This window comes from Pectinophora gossypiella, chromosome 8 (genome assembly GCF_024362695.1).
Source record: "Pectinophora gossypiella chromosome 8, ilPecGoss1.1, whole genome shotgun sequence".
NCBI lineage: Eukaryota > Metazoa > Arthropoda > Insecta > Lepidoptera > Gelechiidae > Pectinophora > Pectinophora gossypiella.
The window spans coordinates 6,570,514-6,591,471 of record NC_065411.1 but is presented as its reverse complement, the minus strand read 5'-3'; the positions used below and the strand labels follow the sequence as shown (position 1 = coordinate 6,591,471).

At 41.6% G+C, this 20,958-nt stretch overlaps 1 protein-coding gene across 7 annotated transcripts; it reads right to left on the bottom strand.

Annotated features, from left to right (window-relative positions):
- Positions 1-140: 140 nt before the first annotated feature.
- Positions 141-19,528, bottom strand: LOC126368845 (protein Gawky). Of its 7 annotated transcripts, none has more exons than XM_050013010.1 (18): positions 19,265-19,528; positions 17,630-17,729; positions 16,291-17,305; positions 15,920-16,027; positions 15,478-15,603; positions 15,029-15,213; positions 14,379-14,951; positions 13,600-14,045; positions 13,265-13,516; positions 12,718-12,874; positions 11,976-12,098; positions 11,451-11,588; positions 10,841-11,013; positions 10,106-10,247; positions 9,554-9,775; positions 9,081-9,212; positions 8,773-8,892; positions 141-8,544 (listed from the first exon to the last, which is right to left on the bottom strand). In XM_050013010.1, exons 3-18 carry the CDS (start codon positions 17,078-17,080, stop codon positions 8,293-8,295), a joined length of 3,939 nt encoding a protein of 1,312 aa, XP_049868967.1. In that variant the 5' UTR covers positions 17,081-17,305; positions 17,630-17,729; positions 19,265-19,528; the 3' UTR covers positions 141-8,292. The 7 variants fall into 7 exon arrangements, with proteins under 7 accessions (XP_049868967.1, XP_049868966.1, XP_049868969.1 ...); XM_050013009.1 differs by lacking the exon at positions 19,265-19,528 and adding an exon at positions 18,592-18,744; XM_050013012.1 differs by lacking the exon at positions 19,265-19,528 and adding an exon at positions 18,592-18,744 and having other exon boundaries at positions 10,841-10,998.
- Between the last annotated feature and the right edge of the window lie 1,430 nt (positions 19,529-20,958).

Sequence of the window (20,958 nt, the reverse complement as noted above, 5' to 3'; positions counted from 1 at the left end):
GTGATATTAAGTTTATTTTGATTTAATACTTAGACGAAGCTTTACATATTTAAAGGAAAACCTATTTGGAGATAAATAAAAAAACACAAATTTTATTGATTTTTTTTTATTTTTTTACAATTAATCAGATAACATACATATCAAACCAGCCGAAGTATGGCTAAACCCATTTATTATCTAAACTTATGAACAATACAGAAATTGATACATCTCAAATTCACCTTACTTTAAATATAGATATATTATATAATATGCATCCACTCTACATATAATCTACAACCTACTTATCATAATCTAAGTTTTGCATAAATTCAAAGTAAATATGCCCAAAAGAAATATTGTTGAACTATGAATATACATATAACTTTTTGGCAATTAATTGAGTATCATTTCTGTGCATAGCAAAATTAATTTTCTTTAACATGTAACTTAGATCTTATTCATAAAGAGGCCACAAATATAACATGCGTTTCTGTCGTCAGTTCGATTACATAGGGACTTTTGTTAAACATTATTTATTGCCTATACTATTAACGTTACTCTTATGAAATGTAAGAAAAATATCCTTACGCAATAACTGAATTACTCTAGCAGTGCTGTGCAGTGAGTGGAGGTCGTCGGCGCGGCGGCGGCACGCCCGAGCGTCGCCGCGCCCGCGGCCGCGCCGCCCCGCCCGACCTCCTTCACCGTTGTGCGTACACATTGCGCTAACGATACCATACGATACAATACAACACTTCACATAATGATCAAAACAACTATTTGTCATCTACATAAAATTTGCTCCAAATGTTATATTAAAATATGTCTACTTATTGTAACCTCTAATTAGTTACAGCCAACTTTACAAATAATTGATACATTAGACTCTCAAATAGATCTCTACTAACTATTATATTAATGGTAAAAAATAAAGAATAAAATACTTCTAAACATTGCATTTCAATCACATAAGGTTTAGTTTAATTATACAATAATAACATCTTTTTAAAACCCGAACATAAGTATTACAAGAACATTGATATCGTTGAGTTGGAATGGAAAATAGCACTTAAATTCACTAACTGTTACACTTACATAATAATTATTGTTCTCCTGCTTTGTTTGTAAAATACATTGCTTTTAGGTAGTCTCAGAAAAATAACAATAAAATATGTCATCTTTGATAGTACGTTGATAAAATTCATGATAAACAGCTGAGATAACGTAATAGTGTACGTTTATGTACCAAATAACAGTGCAGTGCGGCGATAAGTACAAGGAGGATAACAATCGGACATATATTCGCACAAGAGGCCACTACTGAGGTTACACATTATTATGAGGTAATAGCGGCCGCGACGCGACGCGACGCCGCAACGACCCGCCCGCGCCCTCTCCACGCTATTATTTGGTACGAGAGGCTACACGGACGAACTCCCGTCCTCCACGGAACATTTACAATGGATGGTTTACAGATACAGTATTACTATTAAGGCATTCATACAGTTTACTATTTGAAATTACTTACGCATGCCTCTATACGACATACTAATTACATTACATCAATTTTAGATATCGAAAATACAAAATTTCAAATAAATACCCAACAAAGTTAATTTGAAATAAGGAACACTAAAGCAGCAATCAAATTGCGAACACATTTTGTACTACATAAAAATAATACACAACCCTTTGCGCGAAAACACTGAAAGTTCAACTTTTAAAGTCGCAACGAAACCGGAGCGTCGAGGTGCCGTGCTTGCCACACCTCCACAGAGTATTGCGAACCAGTCAACCGTTCCAAGCAACGCGCACACAACACCCCACGGCTCCCGTTTCGCTTCTTGTTAATACTAGATCTTTAGAATTACATTTTCCCATCACAGAGATTTGCACAGAAAAGTTTTACAGTTAGCCTATTGATATAATTATGATTACAATTTAGTATCTGCCTATTACATAAGTGTTCCAACGCGAATATCGAGGAGAATTAATAATTACTTGGTGTAATGTGAGACGAGACAGCTTAAGTCTATCTTAACTTATCGATTACTTTATCCTGATATTGTTATAATGAAAAATACGTCATTGAAACACGTTTATATAACTACATTGTACTTTAACTCAAAGGTGGTACCAAAAAATATAATATTTTTTCTTATAAAAAACAGCGCCAATCGTTTATTGAGATGTCCCTCACTACAATACTATAGGCAATCAATTTAGTTCCATTATTATGATAACTTAGGATTTCCTTTACAAATATCAAACTTAACGCGTATTATGGGAATTACGGATATGAATACAACAAAATAATTCGAATTAGAAATGTAGTCGATATGCAAAGTTCAAGATCAAATATTAAGAGGGAACTAATTTGAGATGACATCGGTGGTATTGCTACTAGCGACTATCAGTCTCCGCTGCGATCATCGTGATGTCATGTAATCATTCATTGGGGTTGCACATGGTGGGGTCGGGATTATAAACAAACTTGTCCGTTTTGTACAAATCAAACAATGCGGTAGTCGTCCGCTCGTTATATGCTCTTTAACAACTCGACACATCACTAAGGTAAAAAAATATACCAAGCAGTTCGTCTGGTCACATACGATGTGTCGCTGGCAGTAGGAAACCACTAACAAAATAAATATTTTCATCCGACTCACTGGATAATATTAAAAATATTTTCTTAATCACAGCTATCAGTCTGTCAAAATTTAAATTAAGTATATTTCAGAATTGGATTAGCCGTTCCTCACTTACATAGGTTATACAAGTACGTTCGAGGTACAATAGTGACTAATTTAAGACCGCAGAGTATTGTTTCTGACGCCAATACAAATATCGACTATTGAGAGGTTGTGCTTAAGTGGAACATTGACGAATTTGGTCGTTCAAACTACGATATTACGTATATCAACGGTGACCTCGAGACCGGTTCTTACAGTACAATTGAACATTGAATATAAACAATTTCACACAGGTACAACAGAGATCTAATGAAAGAATAATACGAATATAAACTAGTTTCATATAGGATATGGTTTTCATTATGCTCGATAACAAAAGCTCATTAAAGCGTTGTTTGAATGCGAGAGAGACTAGAGAAGCAGTGTCTTGTGGAGTTAGCGAGCAGCAACTGGAGTCTACTGCACCAATTAACCGTTGGTGGGGGGTTGGCCTTGATACACATACATATATAACATACATAGCGCTACATACTCGTAGAATCAAATGCAAACTCAGTGAAATCAATTTACTTGTTCAGAAGGTTGATTGTGGAGGCGCGGGGAGGCGCGCGCCCGCGCCCGCGCCCGCGCCGCTACGTGCACGCCCGTAATGCACACTTATTCACCTATCATAACTATACATATAGCAGTTAAAAATATTCTCACCAATCACATTTAGTTAAATTACCACATAGAGAATTTAGCTTAGTTCAACATTTTTTTTATCAATGGCCCTCTGTTTACACGTAAAGTCACTCAGTACATTTTTTTTATATTTTGTATTAAATCAGTTGTTTGTGTTTATCAAGAACACCCTTTGTCTTACAGCTATATACCGATAATACAAAAATTCATTACTATAATTAAGGTAAATTTTAGATATTTAAACACTAAAATGTAAAATATGAAACATCCTAAATAAACTCTGATATTCCAATTTTAGGCATTAGCTCAATTAATTAAATATATGCTTGAGTGACTATGACGAAAGAGAAATAAATGCATTATAATAATACTACCCAACCATTCCCTTGTAACATAGACAGGGTCCAAGCTGCTCAGGCCGATATAATTACCGCTACACGCTAGGTCAAAGCCTTCGTTATTATATATTTGGTATTGTAACGCACCACATACAAGACTAGAGGAATGATTGCCTCTTGTGCCGCCCGCGGCGCCGCGACGTCCGCGTCGACACGTCGTGACGTCGCCGCATCTCCGCCGATACCTCATAAATAAGGAAGACTAGTTTCTTTGTAGATATCACCTAATGTGCTCTATTGTATACGTCGTAACGTACCAGTACAAAAATATATATAAATAAAGACAACAAGCAAACTTTAACCTTATCAAATTAAAAGGCCATTCAGAACATTGTACACGCTACAGTTAACTTCGTAAGATTTATGCGACGGCAAACGTAATATTATTAGGTAAATGGAAAATGAGAATGTCTTTTAGTATGCATCGAGTCGACCAGATTCACGGGGAGGTTTCGAGTTTATACTGAAAATATTTGGTCCCTAATACACGAGTTGTACGGAAATAATATCAGGTAGGACACCGGTAGTGTCCGTGAGGCCATCACTACACTAGCGAAAGGAACAAGTTTAAATTGCAGTCAGTACGAACTATAGTTAACAAATTGCATACATTATACTCGAGAGGTAGGATCGCCAAACACGATGCGATACTCGCGGTAATGGTCCGACTATTAGGAAAACATTAAAAGCTAAACGTTGAACATTACAAATTAATTTAGAATTTTACTCCTCACTAAGGGAAAGCGTTAATTAAAATTAAAATTAACAACAATTATTATGAGCAAACTATCCGAATACTTGAGCTAAGTTACACCGGAGCAGCTTGGAGGCGGCGACACACCGCTATATAAATAAATGGCTCCCATTTGTACGATCAATAGTTTGTTGTGATGTAAGAGATCCACACAGATTATCTAAAAATATTAGTGGTCGTTAAATGGCATACAGATATCGACTTTGGCATTCAAGTGTTATGGAATACATGCAATAATTTGGATTATATCAGTTCGTTTACAGGAAAAATGCCTCATTAAAATTAAATGGACTCGAAAAAAGCAACTAATTTATGATACATATTAATTCGGGTAAACTTCATGAAAAACAAAGTAAATAGATAAAATATGTACACATAAGTAAGTATATATATAAAATGTTGATTGATGACGTAACACTTACAATAAAGTAAAACATAGCTAAGCTCATTAATGATTAGACAAGGCGTGGGCGCAGGCCCGCAGCTTGCAGCCTTATATTGTCGTGCAGCCCGCGACCGCGGCCTAGCGCACATATACTCGAGGAAACGATACACCTGCCGTCGGTTACGGTAACGTACCACAGTTCATTGAGGCACAATCATTGGTTTCTTTTAATTGCTTTCTTTATTTTTTTCATTTTTTTTATTTTTTCTTTTTTTCCTTACACTAATACCTATGATAGTTATTATAATTACTTTTAGGTACGTAAATTTATTCTAAATAACAGAAACAAGTCACGAAAAATGTTAAAAGTGAAAGCGTGAAGCGTATTAAATCTTTTAAGAATATAATTTCACAATATATACATATTAGAGTGTAGATGTAAGATATAAATATACAACAACATAATAATAACACAGACTAAATTGCACGTGGCGCAATTGTGTGCAGGAAATAATGATACAGTCATTGAACCGAGAGGAGATTCAGTTAGTGCGGCGCGAGCGCCACTTCTCACAACCTTGCCGCGGGCACGCGGCGCCACTCCTACCCTCCTACCGACATCTAACACCACTATACCACAATGCCTACACAATACATTATGTCTCTTTTATAATAATAATAATATACCCATTATTAAGTACTGTTAACTTTAAACTGACTAAAAATTCAAGGCATGACTTCTTTCGTCTTTAATCTATGGACAACGTATCTACAGGGCACTGGATCATATATTTTCTGTTACTCAGAATGCCTAACTTTAAAATGGAAATATCTATAAAAATTAATGTAATTATGACCATTTATTTATTGCTGTATTAAATTCACGTTTGCACCAGTATACCACTGCACTGAGGCATTTAATTATTGGTGTAAAAGTGGACAAAACAATATCAGATAAAATTAAATATAAATATATTTTTTTACTTTTATTTTATAATTGATAAAAGAAACCCTCACGTAAATTGAGCTTTACAACAATAGAATGACATTGGCCCGTTGTTTAGTGCCTATTGTTGCACAGATAACACGAACGATAGGAACATCAGATCAATAACCCGTACCGCAAAAGTAATTTCAAATTAGGTAATTTGGAAGAATGTTACTAAGCGAGAGATGCAATCAATCGTTCCAGACACCTTTATCATATCTTTGATACTCACTCTTTGGCACCTAACATTGAACGTCATGACAATGTCAATTATGGCCCCCGTATAGGCGATTGATATCGTGTGGCCCGCTTGCATATACCGTGCCTTTGTCCTGCACGGTGCTGTGCTGCAGCGACACATACAGCTCCGCTCTACCTACGTCTGTCGTCCGCAACAAAGGGCAACAAAGGATATGCAATGCACAAAGAGACATTCATCACCGTTTCATCGGTCCCTATAGTAATAATGTAAGGTAGTAATGAGAAATGCTACTTTGTTTCTAAATGAACACATCATACACCGAAACATTTAACACTAGTACTACTACAGGTCCGAAGCGATCGTAAAGTTCATAACGCACGAATACTTTCAACACAGCGTTCAACTAACTTAATTCATTAATTTGTGAAGAGACCGAGCGTGACGCCCGACAAGGTACAGCGATTACTTAAACAGCTAACTTAGCACTACGTCGTTATGTTTAATCGTAAGATCACTGGAAGATGCTCGAAATACAATAGATATAATGTACATTATTATAGTCATTCGCTTTTTGTGATCGATCGTTGTGATCGTAAAGCGTGGTGGGTCCGTCGTCGACGGGGCGAGCCCGAGTGTCGCCGGCGAGGCCGCGCGGCTCACGGCGCCGGCGCACGCCTCCACCGGCTAATCCCGTAAATATGGTAATGATATATTTTGGCAGAGTATCTCTGTGGCACACCATCAATAAATTAAGAAGTAAATAAAAATGTAAATAAACTTTATCATAACGAACATTTACACGTGCGATCGTTGCCGTAAAATATCAATAGTATGCTTATCGAAACCTACGATAGGACTTAATTATAACCTTATATCTACAATGATGTAATACCGAGAGACCTACGACTACAAGTATATTATTAACAGAATATCTAAAGCATATGTCACTTTGAATAACGTTCAAATTGAGCCTATAGAAAATACCACAAATCTTTTATTAAATAGATATTGATATGGCTAAATTTAAGTTAGAACTTTATTCTTACCTATACACAAAAGTGTAATATTTTAAATTACTGTCAATTATAGTACTTTATAACACTTCTCACAAATGTATGTAATATAAAATGATAAAACAATTTTCAATTTAATATATTAGGTTACCCTTACATTAATCGTATAATCTAGATAATCGTTTCATATATTAAACATAAAGTGGCACTTGAATCACAAATACTGGAAAAAATTTGGGGAAACATTAGCATCGGCGGAGTCCGCCGGCGACGCTCTACTATGATACTCTCCAACAAAATAGATTATCCTTACATTAGGCAAGATACTTTACATCACAGGATTACTGGATTGCAAGGGAGCGCGCCCCGACTTGTACTTGCGTGCGGCGGGGACGGGCGTCCCACGTCTCCGCTCGCTCTCACGTATATTTCTATATACTCATTTCCATATCAGACTATACGGCTTAAAAGGAATTAACCACTACAAGAATGCACTTCGAATCTCATAATTTTCAAATTTTGTTATCGTTATAAAAATTACAAACTAATATAAAACTTTTGTTAGTCTGCGAAATGCACTTATACATTTATTGCTGAATAAAAATATCACTACTGGAAAACGAAGGCTCATCGTGAGAATTCAAAAACAGAATAAATAATTAAAATACGATCAGTATGAATAAAACGAGAAATAAAAACGAACACGAAAGAAACTCGGAACGCAACAGCTCGACGGCGAAACAGCAACAGCCCTCGAGCGCAACAAAATAAATACACACTAACATAAGGCCACGGGACGAGTGACTGAGGTAGCCCGCGACGCAACTACTCTACATGCGATACCTACGTTATTTGGTAGCTTTACAGGGCGGGCCGGGCCGCGGGGCCGGCGCGCGTCTCACCCGCGCCGGCCCGCGCCCCGCACTTCATGTAACTCCTACATTATATGTCTGCCGTTGTATATGTATAATTTTATGTACACTAATCTACATGAACACTTACAACACAGTAGATAATAGTATGTGGACAGTTGGCTACCGCGGGCGCGTCGCGGCGCGTGTGAGGACGCGGCGCGACGCGTCCGATACGATCTGACTAGGCGAATAAAAGTAGTCCGTCCCCGTACGGGGGGCGGCGAAGCGTAATTACAACTAGACACCTACGAGTGCGGAGGACGTACAGGTACGCGCCGCTTAGATGGACTCGCCGCCGAGCAGGTCAGGCGGCAGGAAGGAGTTGAGGCTGGAGGGCGTGGCCCGCTGCTCGTGCTGGTCGGGCCACAGGCCGGGGAAGGCGCCGGGCCACTCCTTGCCGCCGCCGCCGCGCCACGCGCCGCCGCCGCCCGAGCCCAGGTGCTGCAGGATCATCTGCACCTCCGACTCCGCCGGAGACTCCGCGAAGATCGTCGTGTTGCTCAACACGCAGTTGTTCAGAGCCATTTGGGCCTGCAACACGCCACCACACATGGCTTACAACACCTTCCTAATGGTATGCGTTTACAGGTCCACAAAACTTGGAAAATGTGTAAATTCCGTATGTACTAAACGAACATTGACCTACTATAACCATGCTCTTAAAACCTCTTCAATCTTTACTCCATCATGACATTTCTATTATAAATTAAATTTTAAACATAAAGAAATTGTATAGAATAAAATGTATCTAAGTCTTACCTTAGCCGCTTCCTCGCGAGTAGAGTAGCGCGCGAGGGCGAGGCCCTGGTTCAAGTACAAGTGGAAGTTCTGCAGCGGTCCGTGCTGCACGCACAGAGTCTTCAGGGTCGACCCGTCGATCTGCACAACACAATACATTTATTAACAATAGTTGCAGAGGAACTTGGATGCCTTTAACGAGAGGTAGGAAATCATACAAGATAGACATAAGTGGAACAGAGGGGATCAATAGGTATATATAAATACGGGTCTTAGAAACTACAAAATATTGATCACAAAATAAAAAAGTCTAAAATTTAAAACGTTACCTGAGCTGTAAGATTCTTGAGCAGCAGCCAAGTGGAGGCCTGCCAGGAGGGCACGGAGCGGTTCTGCGAGTTGCCGCCACCGTGGTGCTGCGGCCACGCCTTGTTGTTGAGGCCGGGCGGCGCAGGCCGCACCTGAACCATATACATAAGTCTGCGTAAGCATCATATTGTCTATATCATAACAAAGGAATTATCTTGGAACTCCATTATCTCTCCATCGCAATGCAATTTATAGTCATAATTATGCACCATCTTTGGGTTTCAATACCAATATGTGAATTCTGAGAAACTACAAGTGGAGTCTCAAATTTTTCATGAGGGTTCCTTGACGGGGGCGGCTCACTAAAACGGCTTTTTTACGAAATTCAACCCCCAAGGGGTTAAAAAGGAGTTGAAATTTTGTATCAACTTTGTCAGTTTTGAAGCTAGAATCATGAAATGCGGGCGGACAGCTGTGTATAAATGTATGTCACCTTGGAGCCCCAAGCATCCGCGGGCGGCTTGAGCACGCCGGCGCTGCTGGCGGGCGGCGCGTAGCTCCATGTGGAGGAGGACAGCGAACGGCCCTCGCCCGGGGGGGACGTCTTGCCGCCCAGCATGTCCGTGTCCTTGATGGCGGCCAGCGATAGCGGCGAGCGGACCACGGACCCCGGAGTCATGTTCGGGTCGTCTTCCACGTTCTTCATTTGGTTGCCCTGTCATTAAAATAGCCAAAATCGGATTGTGTTCATGTAAGTTGCGGGTAGGGTGATAGACTTGCAAGTGATACGCTGGTGAACTGTTACTACATAGGTCTACGATGTAATCCAATTACGAAGTGAGTAGGTATTAGAGCAACTTACTTGAAATTTGTATTTGTTATCTCTTTTGAACAGAGCGATCCAAGGTGAAAGGTAAGGGACTGATAGCAGTCCCACTCTATAGATGCATTCTAGTTACTCGATAAGGCACTTATCAGAAATCTGTGTCAGTTTAAGTCCCGTATTTTTTTTTTGTTATGTATATTAGTTTTCGCGTAAGCTTACCTTCCAGGGTTTGCCAGGTTCGAACTCCGGCACGAGGTCGTACACGGGCTGGTGCGAGGGGTGCGCGGGCCAGTCCTTGCCGTCCGCCACGTCCGCGCCGGACTCGCCCCAGCCTTCACCGCCACGGCCTACGCCCCAAGTCCTGTAGAATATGGAAATGTTATTATATAATGCTCGTATACTATCGTGATTTGTATTCACTGTAACGAGCGAATCCCGGCGCGTAGTTTTGACGGCACAGCTGAGAGGATACGACCTATAGTGCTTACATACCAAATGCCTATTCACTCTAGACTTAAAAACTTCCAAAACTATGTCTTTAGTCGGTTTTCGTTTTGTAGTTGTGATCCGACACGTACACGTAGTGTGATAGGGATCGCTGCCTCTCACCCAGTTGATTTTTTTTAAGGCGTCGTCTGCGATTATAGTGTATAAGAAACTGCCCCTAGTGTGCAGACAAGCGCTCAAAGAGGGAAATAATCAACCACGCCGCAAGGGTCGGTCCTGGGATCCTGGAGTGTTCATCGCGAGGGGATTGGCTGCTTATTGCCATAGAAATCGAGATCAGAGGGGGTTAAAAAGGCAATTTATTTTTATCGAAACAGTTTAACTAAAAATACAATATTGTAAGTGCGCAATGCAATGTCAAATAGCAATATTTCTTTTTTAGATGAATTGCTTTGATGTGACCTTTTTAACCCCCCAGGTCCTTCGGGAACCGATAAATGTACTTACGAGTCAGGTTGGAGGCCTAGCTGGTTGAGCTGCGGGCTGGTGGTGGACTTGGCGGTGCCGGGCGCGCGGCTGAACTCGGAGCCCTCGCCGTCCTTGTCGAGAGAGGGCAGCTTCCACTGGTTCAGTCGGGACTGCTGGTTGCCGCTCGCGCCGTATGCCTGTTGCATAATGTGCTATAGTCAACAAAAGTTTACATTTAATACACACATACATACAGGTTTAACTTAAAAAACATCAATGTTGTTATCAAGATAGTTTCAATTGTTTATACTTTGTTGAAAGCAAATCAAAATTGGACATAATTACGAGTTATTGAACTGCATCAACAGATCTGCTATGAGAATAAACTCGGCGGAAGAATTACAATAATCATCCTTAGGCCGGTCGAACTTCGGATGTGTTTTCGTACGAATTCATCCTATGCGTACACGTTAAACTCGCAATAACATTCCCAACCGCCCAACTACTACGGGAGCGCGAAAATTGGGTCGGAGATGGTGTTTGTAGACATCTTTTCGTACGTCGATACATGAGTGAAATTACTATTAATTATATAAGTTGAATTACTTCGAAAACGCGTCAAAGTGAGATTGATATAAGTGTAACTTACGGCTTGCGAGTCCTTAGCGATCGTCATGTCGGAGAAGTTGTTCTGCAGCTGCGCGAGCGGGTCGTGGCTCTGCTTGAACAAGTCCGCGCCGCCCGCCTGCTGCTTCATGTACAACGCTTGTTGCGTCGCTATCTGGTTCTACGTGACAATTACAATCCTTAGTAACTATTCATATAAGTAGTCGTTACATGAGCCATGGAGCCAAGGCACCTGAGGGCCTTTGACAGCTCAATAAAAACCCTGACACCAGAAGATAGACGTAACTGTTCATACAACATGGAACTACCCATACATACATGGGATATAAACATAGCTGGTGAGGAGTGGGTGTATAATATATACCTTTACCTATACCTTTGTATATTTCAGGGATTCAGGCGTGCTTTATTACTTGTTTTACCAAATTATTACTTACAATGTACAAAATAAATATAAACCACAAAGTATAATCTGACGTCATTATGATTCAAAGGGTAAAAAAACCATCAGAAATGACCAAGAGAACTAGCCTATTGAAATACTTACTTGTAAAGCAGTAATCTGCTGTTTAGCCTTTGTGATTTGTACGGAGTACTGTAGCGCGAGAGACGAATTGGCCTTCGAAATTGCAAGTGTGTGCTGTTGTACCAATTGCTGAAGCACTTTGATCTGGACAAAGAAAAAGCAAAGTTAGAAAAAAACAAAACACGTGGAAAAATCTCTCTACCGAAAAATAATCCGTATGATGTCAGTTACACACATGAGATTACGTCATCGAAGAAATTAGTGCGCATTACACGTTACTTCATAGAGGTTACCGACACTTGAAGTATGTGTGGGACTTGAATAGATTTGAGGTAACGACAACGCCATGATTCACTAGTCTTCATGACGCTCAAGTATCCCGAAAGAATATGTTTCTTACATTGCTCACAAAAAATAGACTGTGACGAAAAAAACAAAAGGCGTTCTGAAGTTTTATTTTTATTTTTTCACTTTTGTCCACCTATATATTACAAGCCGCAATATAACAAGATTGCAGGAGTTTGGACGATGGTTAGTAAAAGATATTGTGGTTGAAGACACACATTTAGATCTGTTTGTCAAACTACTAAATTGACCAGAGTGTCTAGAAAGGCCACATGAAAGCAAGTCATCTAAAAAGCAGTAATGCAATTTGAAATTTACGCTAAAGTGCGCAATGCCAGCAAATGTCAAATAGCAATATTGATTTTTTAGATAATTGCTTCAATGTCGTCTTCATAGGCCCTCAGATATTTGAACCAACCTGTTGCAGGAGTTGGTTGAGCAGCACGAGCGTCTGCGGGGCGAGCGGCTGGTTGAGGATCTGGTGGTTGAGGTAACCCGCAGACACCGCCATTTGGATCTGTTGCACCAACATGCGCAGCTGGGCTGTGCTCGGCTGTCCACTGCCGCCCGTTCCACTGTTATAGATAAAATTTAGATTTTAGATATTTTTCAAGTTAGGTTTGCGACTACTTTCGCTGATGACAACAGCAAGGCAGCCTAAGAGCAGACAATGTTTCATCCAGTCGTGTTAGTTCACTTGAACTATTTTTATGGCTTTTTGATGAAGTATAAGTGGTGTTGTTTCACTATCGTACAAAAAGATGTTAAATTGAAAAGGTTTTATTATCATCCAGTCAGGCAGGTGCCGATCGTTTTTTAATGGTGGGTTTACAAAGAAATTTTATGTTAATCTATACTCAAATTCTATTTTGTAATTAAGAGATATTTACAAAAAAGAACATGTGGACTGATTGCAATGCGAAGCTATCGGCGTCGTATCGGGTAGGACTACGTCGGAAATGTACCTGTTGGAATTGTAAGGGTGTGGCTGCACGGGCTGTGGAGGCGGTTGGTTGAGCAACTTCTGCACGACGGCGGGCGAGACGGCGGGCACGGCGGGCGGCGGCTGGAAGGGCCCGTGGTGGAAGTGCTCGTCACGGCGCCAGCCCTCGCCGCGCGCCGCCGCCAGCATCTCTAGTGCTTCTTCAGCGTTCATGTCACGGCTGCGCAATGCTGCCTCCGCTTCTTCCTTCTTAAAACCCATCTCGACGAGGTATCTGTTTGGATGTTATAGTCAGTATTTTGTGTATAATGAAATTAATGAAAGGAGAAGGAAGAATGGTGTGGCGTGTGAACGCACCTGAACTGCTTGCTGTTCCAGACCATCTCCTTGGGTAGCTGCTTGCCGAGCGGCGCGCTCTGCGGCGGCTTGGGGCCGCCCCACTCGCCGATGTCGTCGGGCCAGCCTCCGCCCGGGCCGGCCGGCTTGGGCTTGGGCACGGGCCAGAGGCCGGGCGCGGAGGCGTCGGGCCAGCCGGGCACGTCGCGGTCGGGCCAGCCGGGCGTGTGCGGCTCCTCCCACGAGCCGTTGCGCTGCGCGTGAGCGCCCCACACGGCGTCGGGCTTGCTGGGCGTGGGTGGCAGGCGCTGCGGCTGCGGCGGGCCGGGCGGCGGCGCTCGGGCCATGCCGGCCATGCCGCGCGCCGCCCACAGCGACGTGCCGTCGTCGAACCCGCCCGCCGCGCGCCGCGCTGCCGGCGGCGACGGCTCCTCCCAGCCGGACCCCTTTATCGAATCCTTCGGGCCCTGCGACAAAAACATTTTAAATTCAGATACCCAAAAAGAAATTGTATATTTACATAATTTGATCTGTTTATGAAGCGACCACATGTTATTATAGAAAAGTGTCGAATGTCACCGAATAAGCGATATGCATGAAACGAGTAGACATCATTTATAGAATCTGTAATCGTTATTGACATTTGATATAGAAAACCGATAAAGTTATGCGCTTCTTCGTCGCCGGGAACATGTTTTTACGGAACCGGTCGTCGGTCCGGCGATTAATTTGTAATTTAAATGATGTTTTGACAATGGATCCATATTATATTTACGTTTCGTAGAGTTGTAATAGTTTACCTGCGCTCCCCACTGGTTGACGGCGCCGGTAGGCATCATCTTGTTGGGCGGGGCAGCGTGGTGCTGATGCTGGCTCCACATGTCGCCATTGAGGCGGCCAGAGATTCCGCCGCGCAGGTCGTGGCGCGGGTCGGAAGGCTGCGAGCGCGGGTCGGGGGCGCGGTGCTGCTCGAGGCGCGGGTCGGCGCCGCGGTGCGGCTCGCCCCATGTGTTCCAGTCGTCTTTCTTGGGCACGCCCCACTGCTGCGCGTGCTGCGGCGGCCCGGCTGGCCACTGCTGCGGTGGCGGCGGCCCGTTCCACACGTTGGCAGAGTCGGCCGCATCGTCGTCCTCGCCCCAAGTGCCGCCGATATTCGTCGTCGGCGTGTGACCCCACGGGGTCTTCGCCTGCGGCTGCGGCGGCGGCTGCCCGCCGTTCCTCAGGTTCGCTTCCCAGAGATCAGTTCCGAGGAATGCGCCGTTGTTCACATTGGGCTTCCAAGCGGGCGGGCCGCCGCCGGCTGTCGGCTCCACTTTAGATCCCGGTTCAGGTGATCCGGGAACATCCCAGTTGGTGTCTTGATTGACATGTTGCTATGAGACAAACACGTCATTAGTTAATGTTTGAATTGACCCTAAAAAGGACAGGACTGGTGGCAAATAATACTTACTCCTCCCCATCCATCCTGGCTGAAGAGGGCCTCCCGCATGGAGTTGAGTTGTTCGATCTTGGCGGAGGAGGTCGTGTTGGCGTTGTTGCCATTATTGCCGTTACCGGGGGATGGCCCATTCGTGTTCGCAGCAGAGTTGGGAGGATTAGCGCCTCCATTGTTTCCATTTCCAGTATTGTTTGTGCCTAAAAATACAATCAGTTGTCAAAACATTCGTCTGATGTGTGAACATCAGTTGTCAAAATTACTCATATACATTTCTACATTTAAATATGAATTGCTGTTTGTTTGAATATCTTATTTACTCGAAATTTCGTATTTTACAATTTTCATGATAAAAATTATGCAAATCTTATCAGAATCTGGAATCGGATAATCCAGCGTATCATAAGTTGCGCTAACGGGAGTTTGGCTTGTGTGCATTTTAATTTTAATTGGGTATCATTTACCGTTGTTTGCAGGCGCACCGTTGTTGTTGGGCTGCGAGTTTGGCATGTTTGGCGGAGAGCTCTGCCAACTCTGAGACGCAGCGCTGGTCGGCGGCATTTGATTCCCGTTCCCCTTGTTACTATTCACTGCAAGCAACAACTTCCACGTCAATAATGCTTCTAAAGCACATGCTCTAGAACTACTTTGCAGTGAATAAGCATCCGAAAATCAAGAATCCCATTATTATTCAAACCCCTGATCATTCCAGAAATGATGGAAGTGTCGCCAATTATTTGTTAAAATAATCATGATTTTCGGTTTATTTTCAAGCCCGGATTAATGTTTAAGAATTCTAGAAAGATTATTTTAATTGCCGTAAATCACGCAGCGTAAAACAAACAAACAGCAATGCAAATTCTAACAAGCCTACATCATTAGATGTTTGATTTGAAAACAACTTACTGTCCGCTTGAGAAGTGGGCGGCCGCTGGGCCGTGTTATTCCATTGTTGTTGAGTATTGTTAGAGCCATTATTAGCCTGGCCGCTTGAGTTGCCGCCCCAATTCCCGGCTGCCAAAGGAAAAGCAATCACTCTACATATCAATGGAGAACGTCTAATCACGGCCCGCGATTGACAGCTACTTAATAGTTTCCCTCAATTAAGACAATTTTGGTAAAAACAAATACTTGGAACAACATTGCAATAAAACGTCGCGTATTGTAATCAATGGAAGGTTTCGAATATCGAGTAAAGAAACAGATGTCCGAAATGAATGTCGTTAGCGTGGCGGTGGCGGTGGGTGCGAGGTAAGGGTGTAAGGGATGATACTTACCGTTGTTGGAGGCAGGAGGGCTGCCCCAGCCAGTGGCGGCGTTGAGCGAGCTCTCGCCGCCGCCGCACAGGCGCAGGCGCCGCGGGACGCCCCAGCTGTCGATTTCTTCGCTTTTCGGCAAAGTCTTCATCATTCGTTCTTCGTTCCTGATCAGTTCTAGCATCGCGTCAAACGTGAGATCACCGTTCGCGAACGTTCTCAGTGCCGTCTTTGGCGTCGATGCTTCGGTTACGTCTGATACATTATTGTCATGGTGTGTTCTTATCGACTTCTCGTCTTTAATCATTCGAGTTTTCATTTTGCATATCATAACATGAGCAGACTTTTTGTTTAGTAGTTGCGTCTTATCCATGTAAGGCTCATCTCGTATAATACAAACTGAGGATTTAAAAGCGTAATCAGACTTGTTCATATACTCTGGCGCTCCAAACGCCATCTTATAGTTTAAGTTAAAGCTACTGAAATATGGGTCACTGTATGAGATACCCTGGACTGTTATGGCGTTAATCGATAAAGGAATGCAGTAGTTAGGCGTATCGCCAATCATTTGGTTTTGTTGGATACTATCAACAAACTCTACATCATAAATATTATCTACTATTTTTACACTAACTCGCTGACTTTCATTCTTCTCTTCGACTCGCTTAAAAGCACCAAATTTATTTGTGTTCACCACCGACATGGAGGTGGAGTAATTACATTGCATTGGTTCGGTAACAGTATCAATATTGGAGTAACAATTATCCTTAATTAGATGTGGAACACATAATATTACAGAAACATTAGACATCAGACAATTATTTATAAATAGAATAATTTTCTACAATATCCACCTAGCATTATACTTATTTTCACAGATTGCATATTGTTTCAATTATAGACTAAGTAACAATGGTTCGTAGTGATGCAGTCAATAAAGCAGGTAGCAGTGTTTAGTGCCTCTGTGGCAGAGGGCGGGTGAGATCACCGCTGGAAGCTGCTGCGGACTCGCCTCCTAGCCCCGAGTGGCCCAGCCCTACAACATGTACACAACGCATCAGCATAACACCTAACACTAAACAATTACATTTAAAATTAATAAACTTATTTACTCAAACATAACAAAAAACTCAACTTTTTGAAATAGACAACCCGAATCAATTATATCCCTTTATATATTTTTTTAATAATAAAGGTAAATAATGAATCATAAAATTAAATTAATGTCAATTGTTTCTATCAGAGTTCAAAATTAGCTTTTGTTTATAAAAAGAGTATGTTCATATCTAATTAGATCAAAATAAGCATTTATACACTGTAGTAGAGGGTACTGATCTAAAAAAGAATTAAACTAGCTTACCTTATAGGACGGACGAGAGGCTGAGCTGTATATCACAGATAATGAGGGCTCGGCAGATCCTCGAGCAGCTTTGCACACAGCTCGTACCGTTTCAGATTGTCTGGACAAACATAATTATATTTATTATTATTAGCAAGTATTTCACAACAATATCTCTATTAATAACCATAGACCAATCTTTTTTTACAATTTCTTGTAGTTTCACTCCAGCAATTTTGAGGTTATCCTAATGACTTTACTACAAAAGGACTCCCGAAGGAAAGGGGCGCTTGACGACAGCCACGGAGCTGATGTTTACCGCAGCAACACAATTTGCGTCGTGCCCTCGGCCATGATAAGAACATCACCGCGCGAACGGGAATCGAACTGGACTCGCGTGAGAGAACGCCATTCTACAAAATCAAAGCGTCAATACTTGCGACGACGGCACGAGATTTTAACTAACAAAAAACTTATCACAATTTCACATTTCTATAAAGCCAATATTACCAGGCAAGTATGGTACATAGATATTTGTGTATTTCGGCCTTGAGACTCGACGACTCGATGTTGAATATCTACAGACTCATGTACCTATGCTATGTATATCATCAGCCACCAGTACCTATCTATAGAGTGAAAGTTTGCACGACCTATATCAAACGATTAGGGCAAACCTTTTTATTGCAAAATATCACTACACATATAAAAACACACATTGTAATTGATTATCACGATAACTCCTCAAAAATACTCTATTTTACAAAGAAAAATACAAAAAATCTTACATGACACGACCGAGCACAACGGTGTTATATTACTAGAAGGAACGAGACAGAATATCAAACATGTTGCTGACGTTCCGTTAATAGAGCGAGACAAAAGATACGCCTGAGAAAGCGATGGATGCCATAAATGCTAAAACGATCGTCGACGACATTATGCAGTATTTACGAAAATTAAGTAACTTTTCTTGTGCCTACCTTTATTTTGTATAGTTGTTGGCACATAACTTAGAGATTTATACAAAATCACAATCCCAAACCCCCGAGAACACGGCTTCGACGGCTGGATGGAATGATTTCGTCGTCGGGGTTCGCACGCAAAGCTGCGAAGTGACGCCCATTTAAGATGAACATCGACTCCATTAGAATACCGCTGGGTATTCGCCTTTCTATCATGGTCGGGTAATAGTAGTTATATATCTACTTATATCTTTACTCTGTATACATAGACATAGACGTTCTGTATTTCTGTCTGCCTACTACAGCTAGCTAGGTATACGTATCTACGTACCTATATCGAACAAAATACCTACTATGCTATATTTTCTATAGGTATCTATGGATCCAGTTGCTGTGTACGTTTCTTTTTTTTGTAAACGCCCTGAATAGTTAGTATAATTATATTCTAAAGACGCAATTAACCAGGAGATTATGTAATGATCGTAAATAGATGTAAACATCGCGCTACGCGTACAGCGTTGTCTGCAGTTGGTACCTATTATTGTTTCACCTTTGTTTGTCCATAGTTTGTCCCGAATATTTATTAACTTCAAGAATATTGCACGGCCTCTTTCATAATCATTCGAAGAGTGATAATATTAAAAATAAACATTATAGCTTCGAATATTTATTACAGTATAAAAATGCTTACCTCTCTATTTTTGACGTGCCATTAAGCAGCACAGTACACAAATAAGTCTCATTTTATCAAAATGCACTGAGCAGGAAAGACGGAAGACGTCTTTGGATCACAATAACAAATTCACACAACATACTAAATGCTATTTGTGGCAAGGCTGTGCCAGCTTAATGTTTTAGGTATTTGCTAGAGCACAAAACTGTACGGTATGACACGAGCCAGTGCCCATCGCCGACGATTCGAGTTGCTGAACTGGAAATGGGGCCTTCGCAGCTAACGCGACGATTGCGACTGCGCGGCGTTCTCCTGCCTAATCGTGTGGTGTAATTACTAATAACTGTTTGTTCTACAGTTCTACATGATATGCACAAGCACTTGTAACGATAGACATTGGTAAAGAAAGCGTTGATGGTTCCCTATTGCATATCATAGGTACCCATCCACACTCAAGTTGATAGAGATGCTTTTCAATTATTGTTTACCACTCCTTAAAGGGCTTGATCGAGTAAGACCAGTGTGTTTAATGGTAGAGCTATAGAAAGTAGGTTTAGATACCTAGTTTGTTCGTGTACCTACATAGGTAGGTATTTACTTACTGCAAATAGTCACATGGTTCACCTCATCAATCACACAGGTGTCACATCAGGTGAGGATCTGGGTAGGTAGATTAGTAGAGACCTTTTCCATCACCTGTTCCACTGGTAACCAGCAGCCACAACGCTCAAAATTCTCTGATGTGTTACCCATGGAATTATTGTTTTACGTGCGCTCCGAAGCAGCGATTAATTTGATACAGGTACGTGCTTACTTAGGTAAAGAAAACTCTGTAGGAAGGTACTTGTCTAATAATATATATAGGTTCCAGAGCAGCAAAATCTTCCCATAGACGGACTCATCAGGACAAAGGAACCGAAGCCCATACCGACGAATAAATAGCAATGTGACTGATATAAGAACATGGTTATAGATGAGAGATCTTGTAACGGCCGACATCTTCTTTATTTCGTCACACAGTACGGTCCTGCCCGCGCTAACTTCATCCATGGCTGGCTAACTTGGTCCAACGTCCACCATCCTCGTGTTGTCGGTACTAGGTAGGTAGGTACATAGGGTCTTGGATAGTATTCATGTTTATTCTACTCTTGGGCCATTTCTCTTAAAAATGGAAATGCGTGTCCAGTTCGTCACGCCGCCACGCGCGTCTCAGGTCGCCACCTCTTTCGCGGTCAACCACCACGCCTTTTGATATTTGAAACCCAATCTGGTTGTCTTTATTGCCCATAGCGTGAAGGCATCCGATCCGAGTGACATGGGCACTTAGACAGTAATTAAGAATAAGTACTTAATTACCTAATAGTTTTCCGTGAATTTAACCTAAGGTATTTTGCACAACAGGCAAACACATTAATGGCTATTAAAATACCTAAGTATGTATGTGGTTGTGGCAGGTACAATTCATGATCAAGTGGTACGCGTATAGATGTCAAACAACCGATTTAAAACGTTTTAAACCGTTGAAAACTCGCCAACAACAATAAAAGAACTGTGTTTGAAACTTCATTATGGGCAATTTTTGGTCACTTGACGTCATGTTTCGTATTATTAATTTATAGAATATCAATAGAAAACACCTATAGGACTAAACACGTTAAGTAAATTATTATCAATAACAGTTACTTATTACACATCCAAAAATTCTTTACACA

What these genes read in the sequence shown, in the direction of transcription:
- LOC126368845 (XM_050013010.1), bottom strand. Translation starts at nt 17,080, where the DNA reads ATGTCTAATGTTTCTGTAATATTATGTGTTCCACATCTAATTAAGGAT. An exon ending in CTAGGCCTCCAACCTGACTC is followed by an intron (nt 10,248 to 10,840) that starts GTAAGTACATTT and finishes CATATTCTACAG; the next exon opens with GACTTGGGGCGTAGGCCGTG. An exon ending in AACCTGGCAAACCCTGGAAG is followed by an intron (nt 9,776 to 10,105) that starts GTAAGCTTACGC and finishes TTTTAATGACAG; the next exon opens with GGCAACCAAATGAAGAACGT.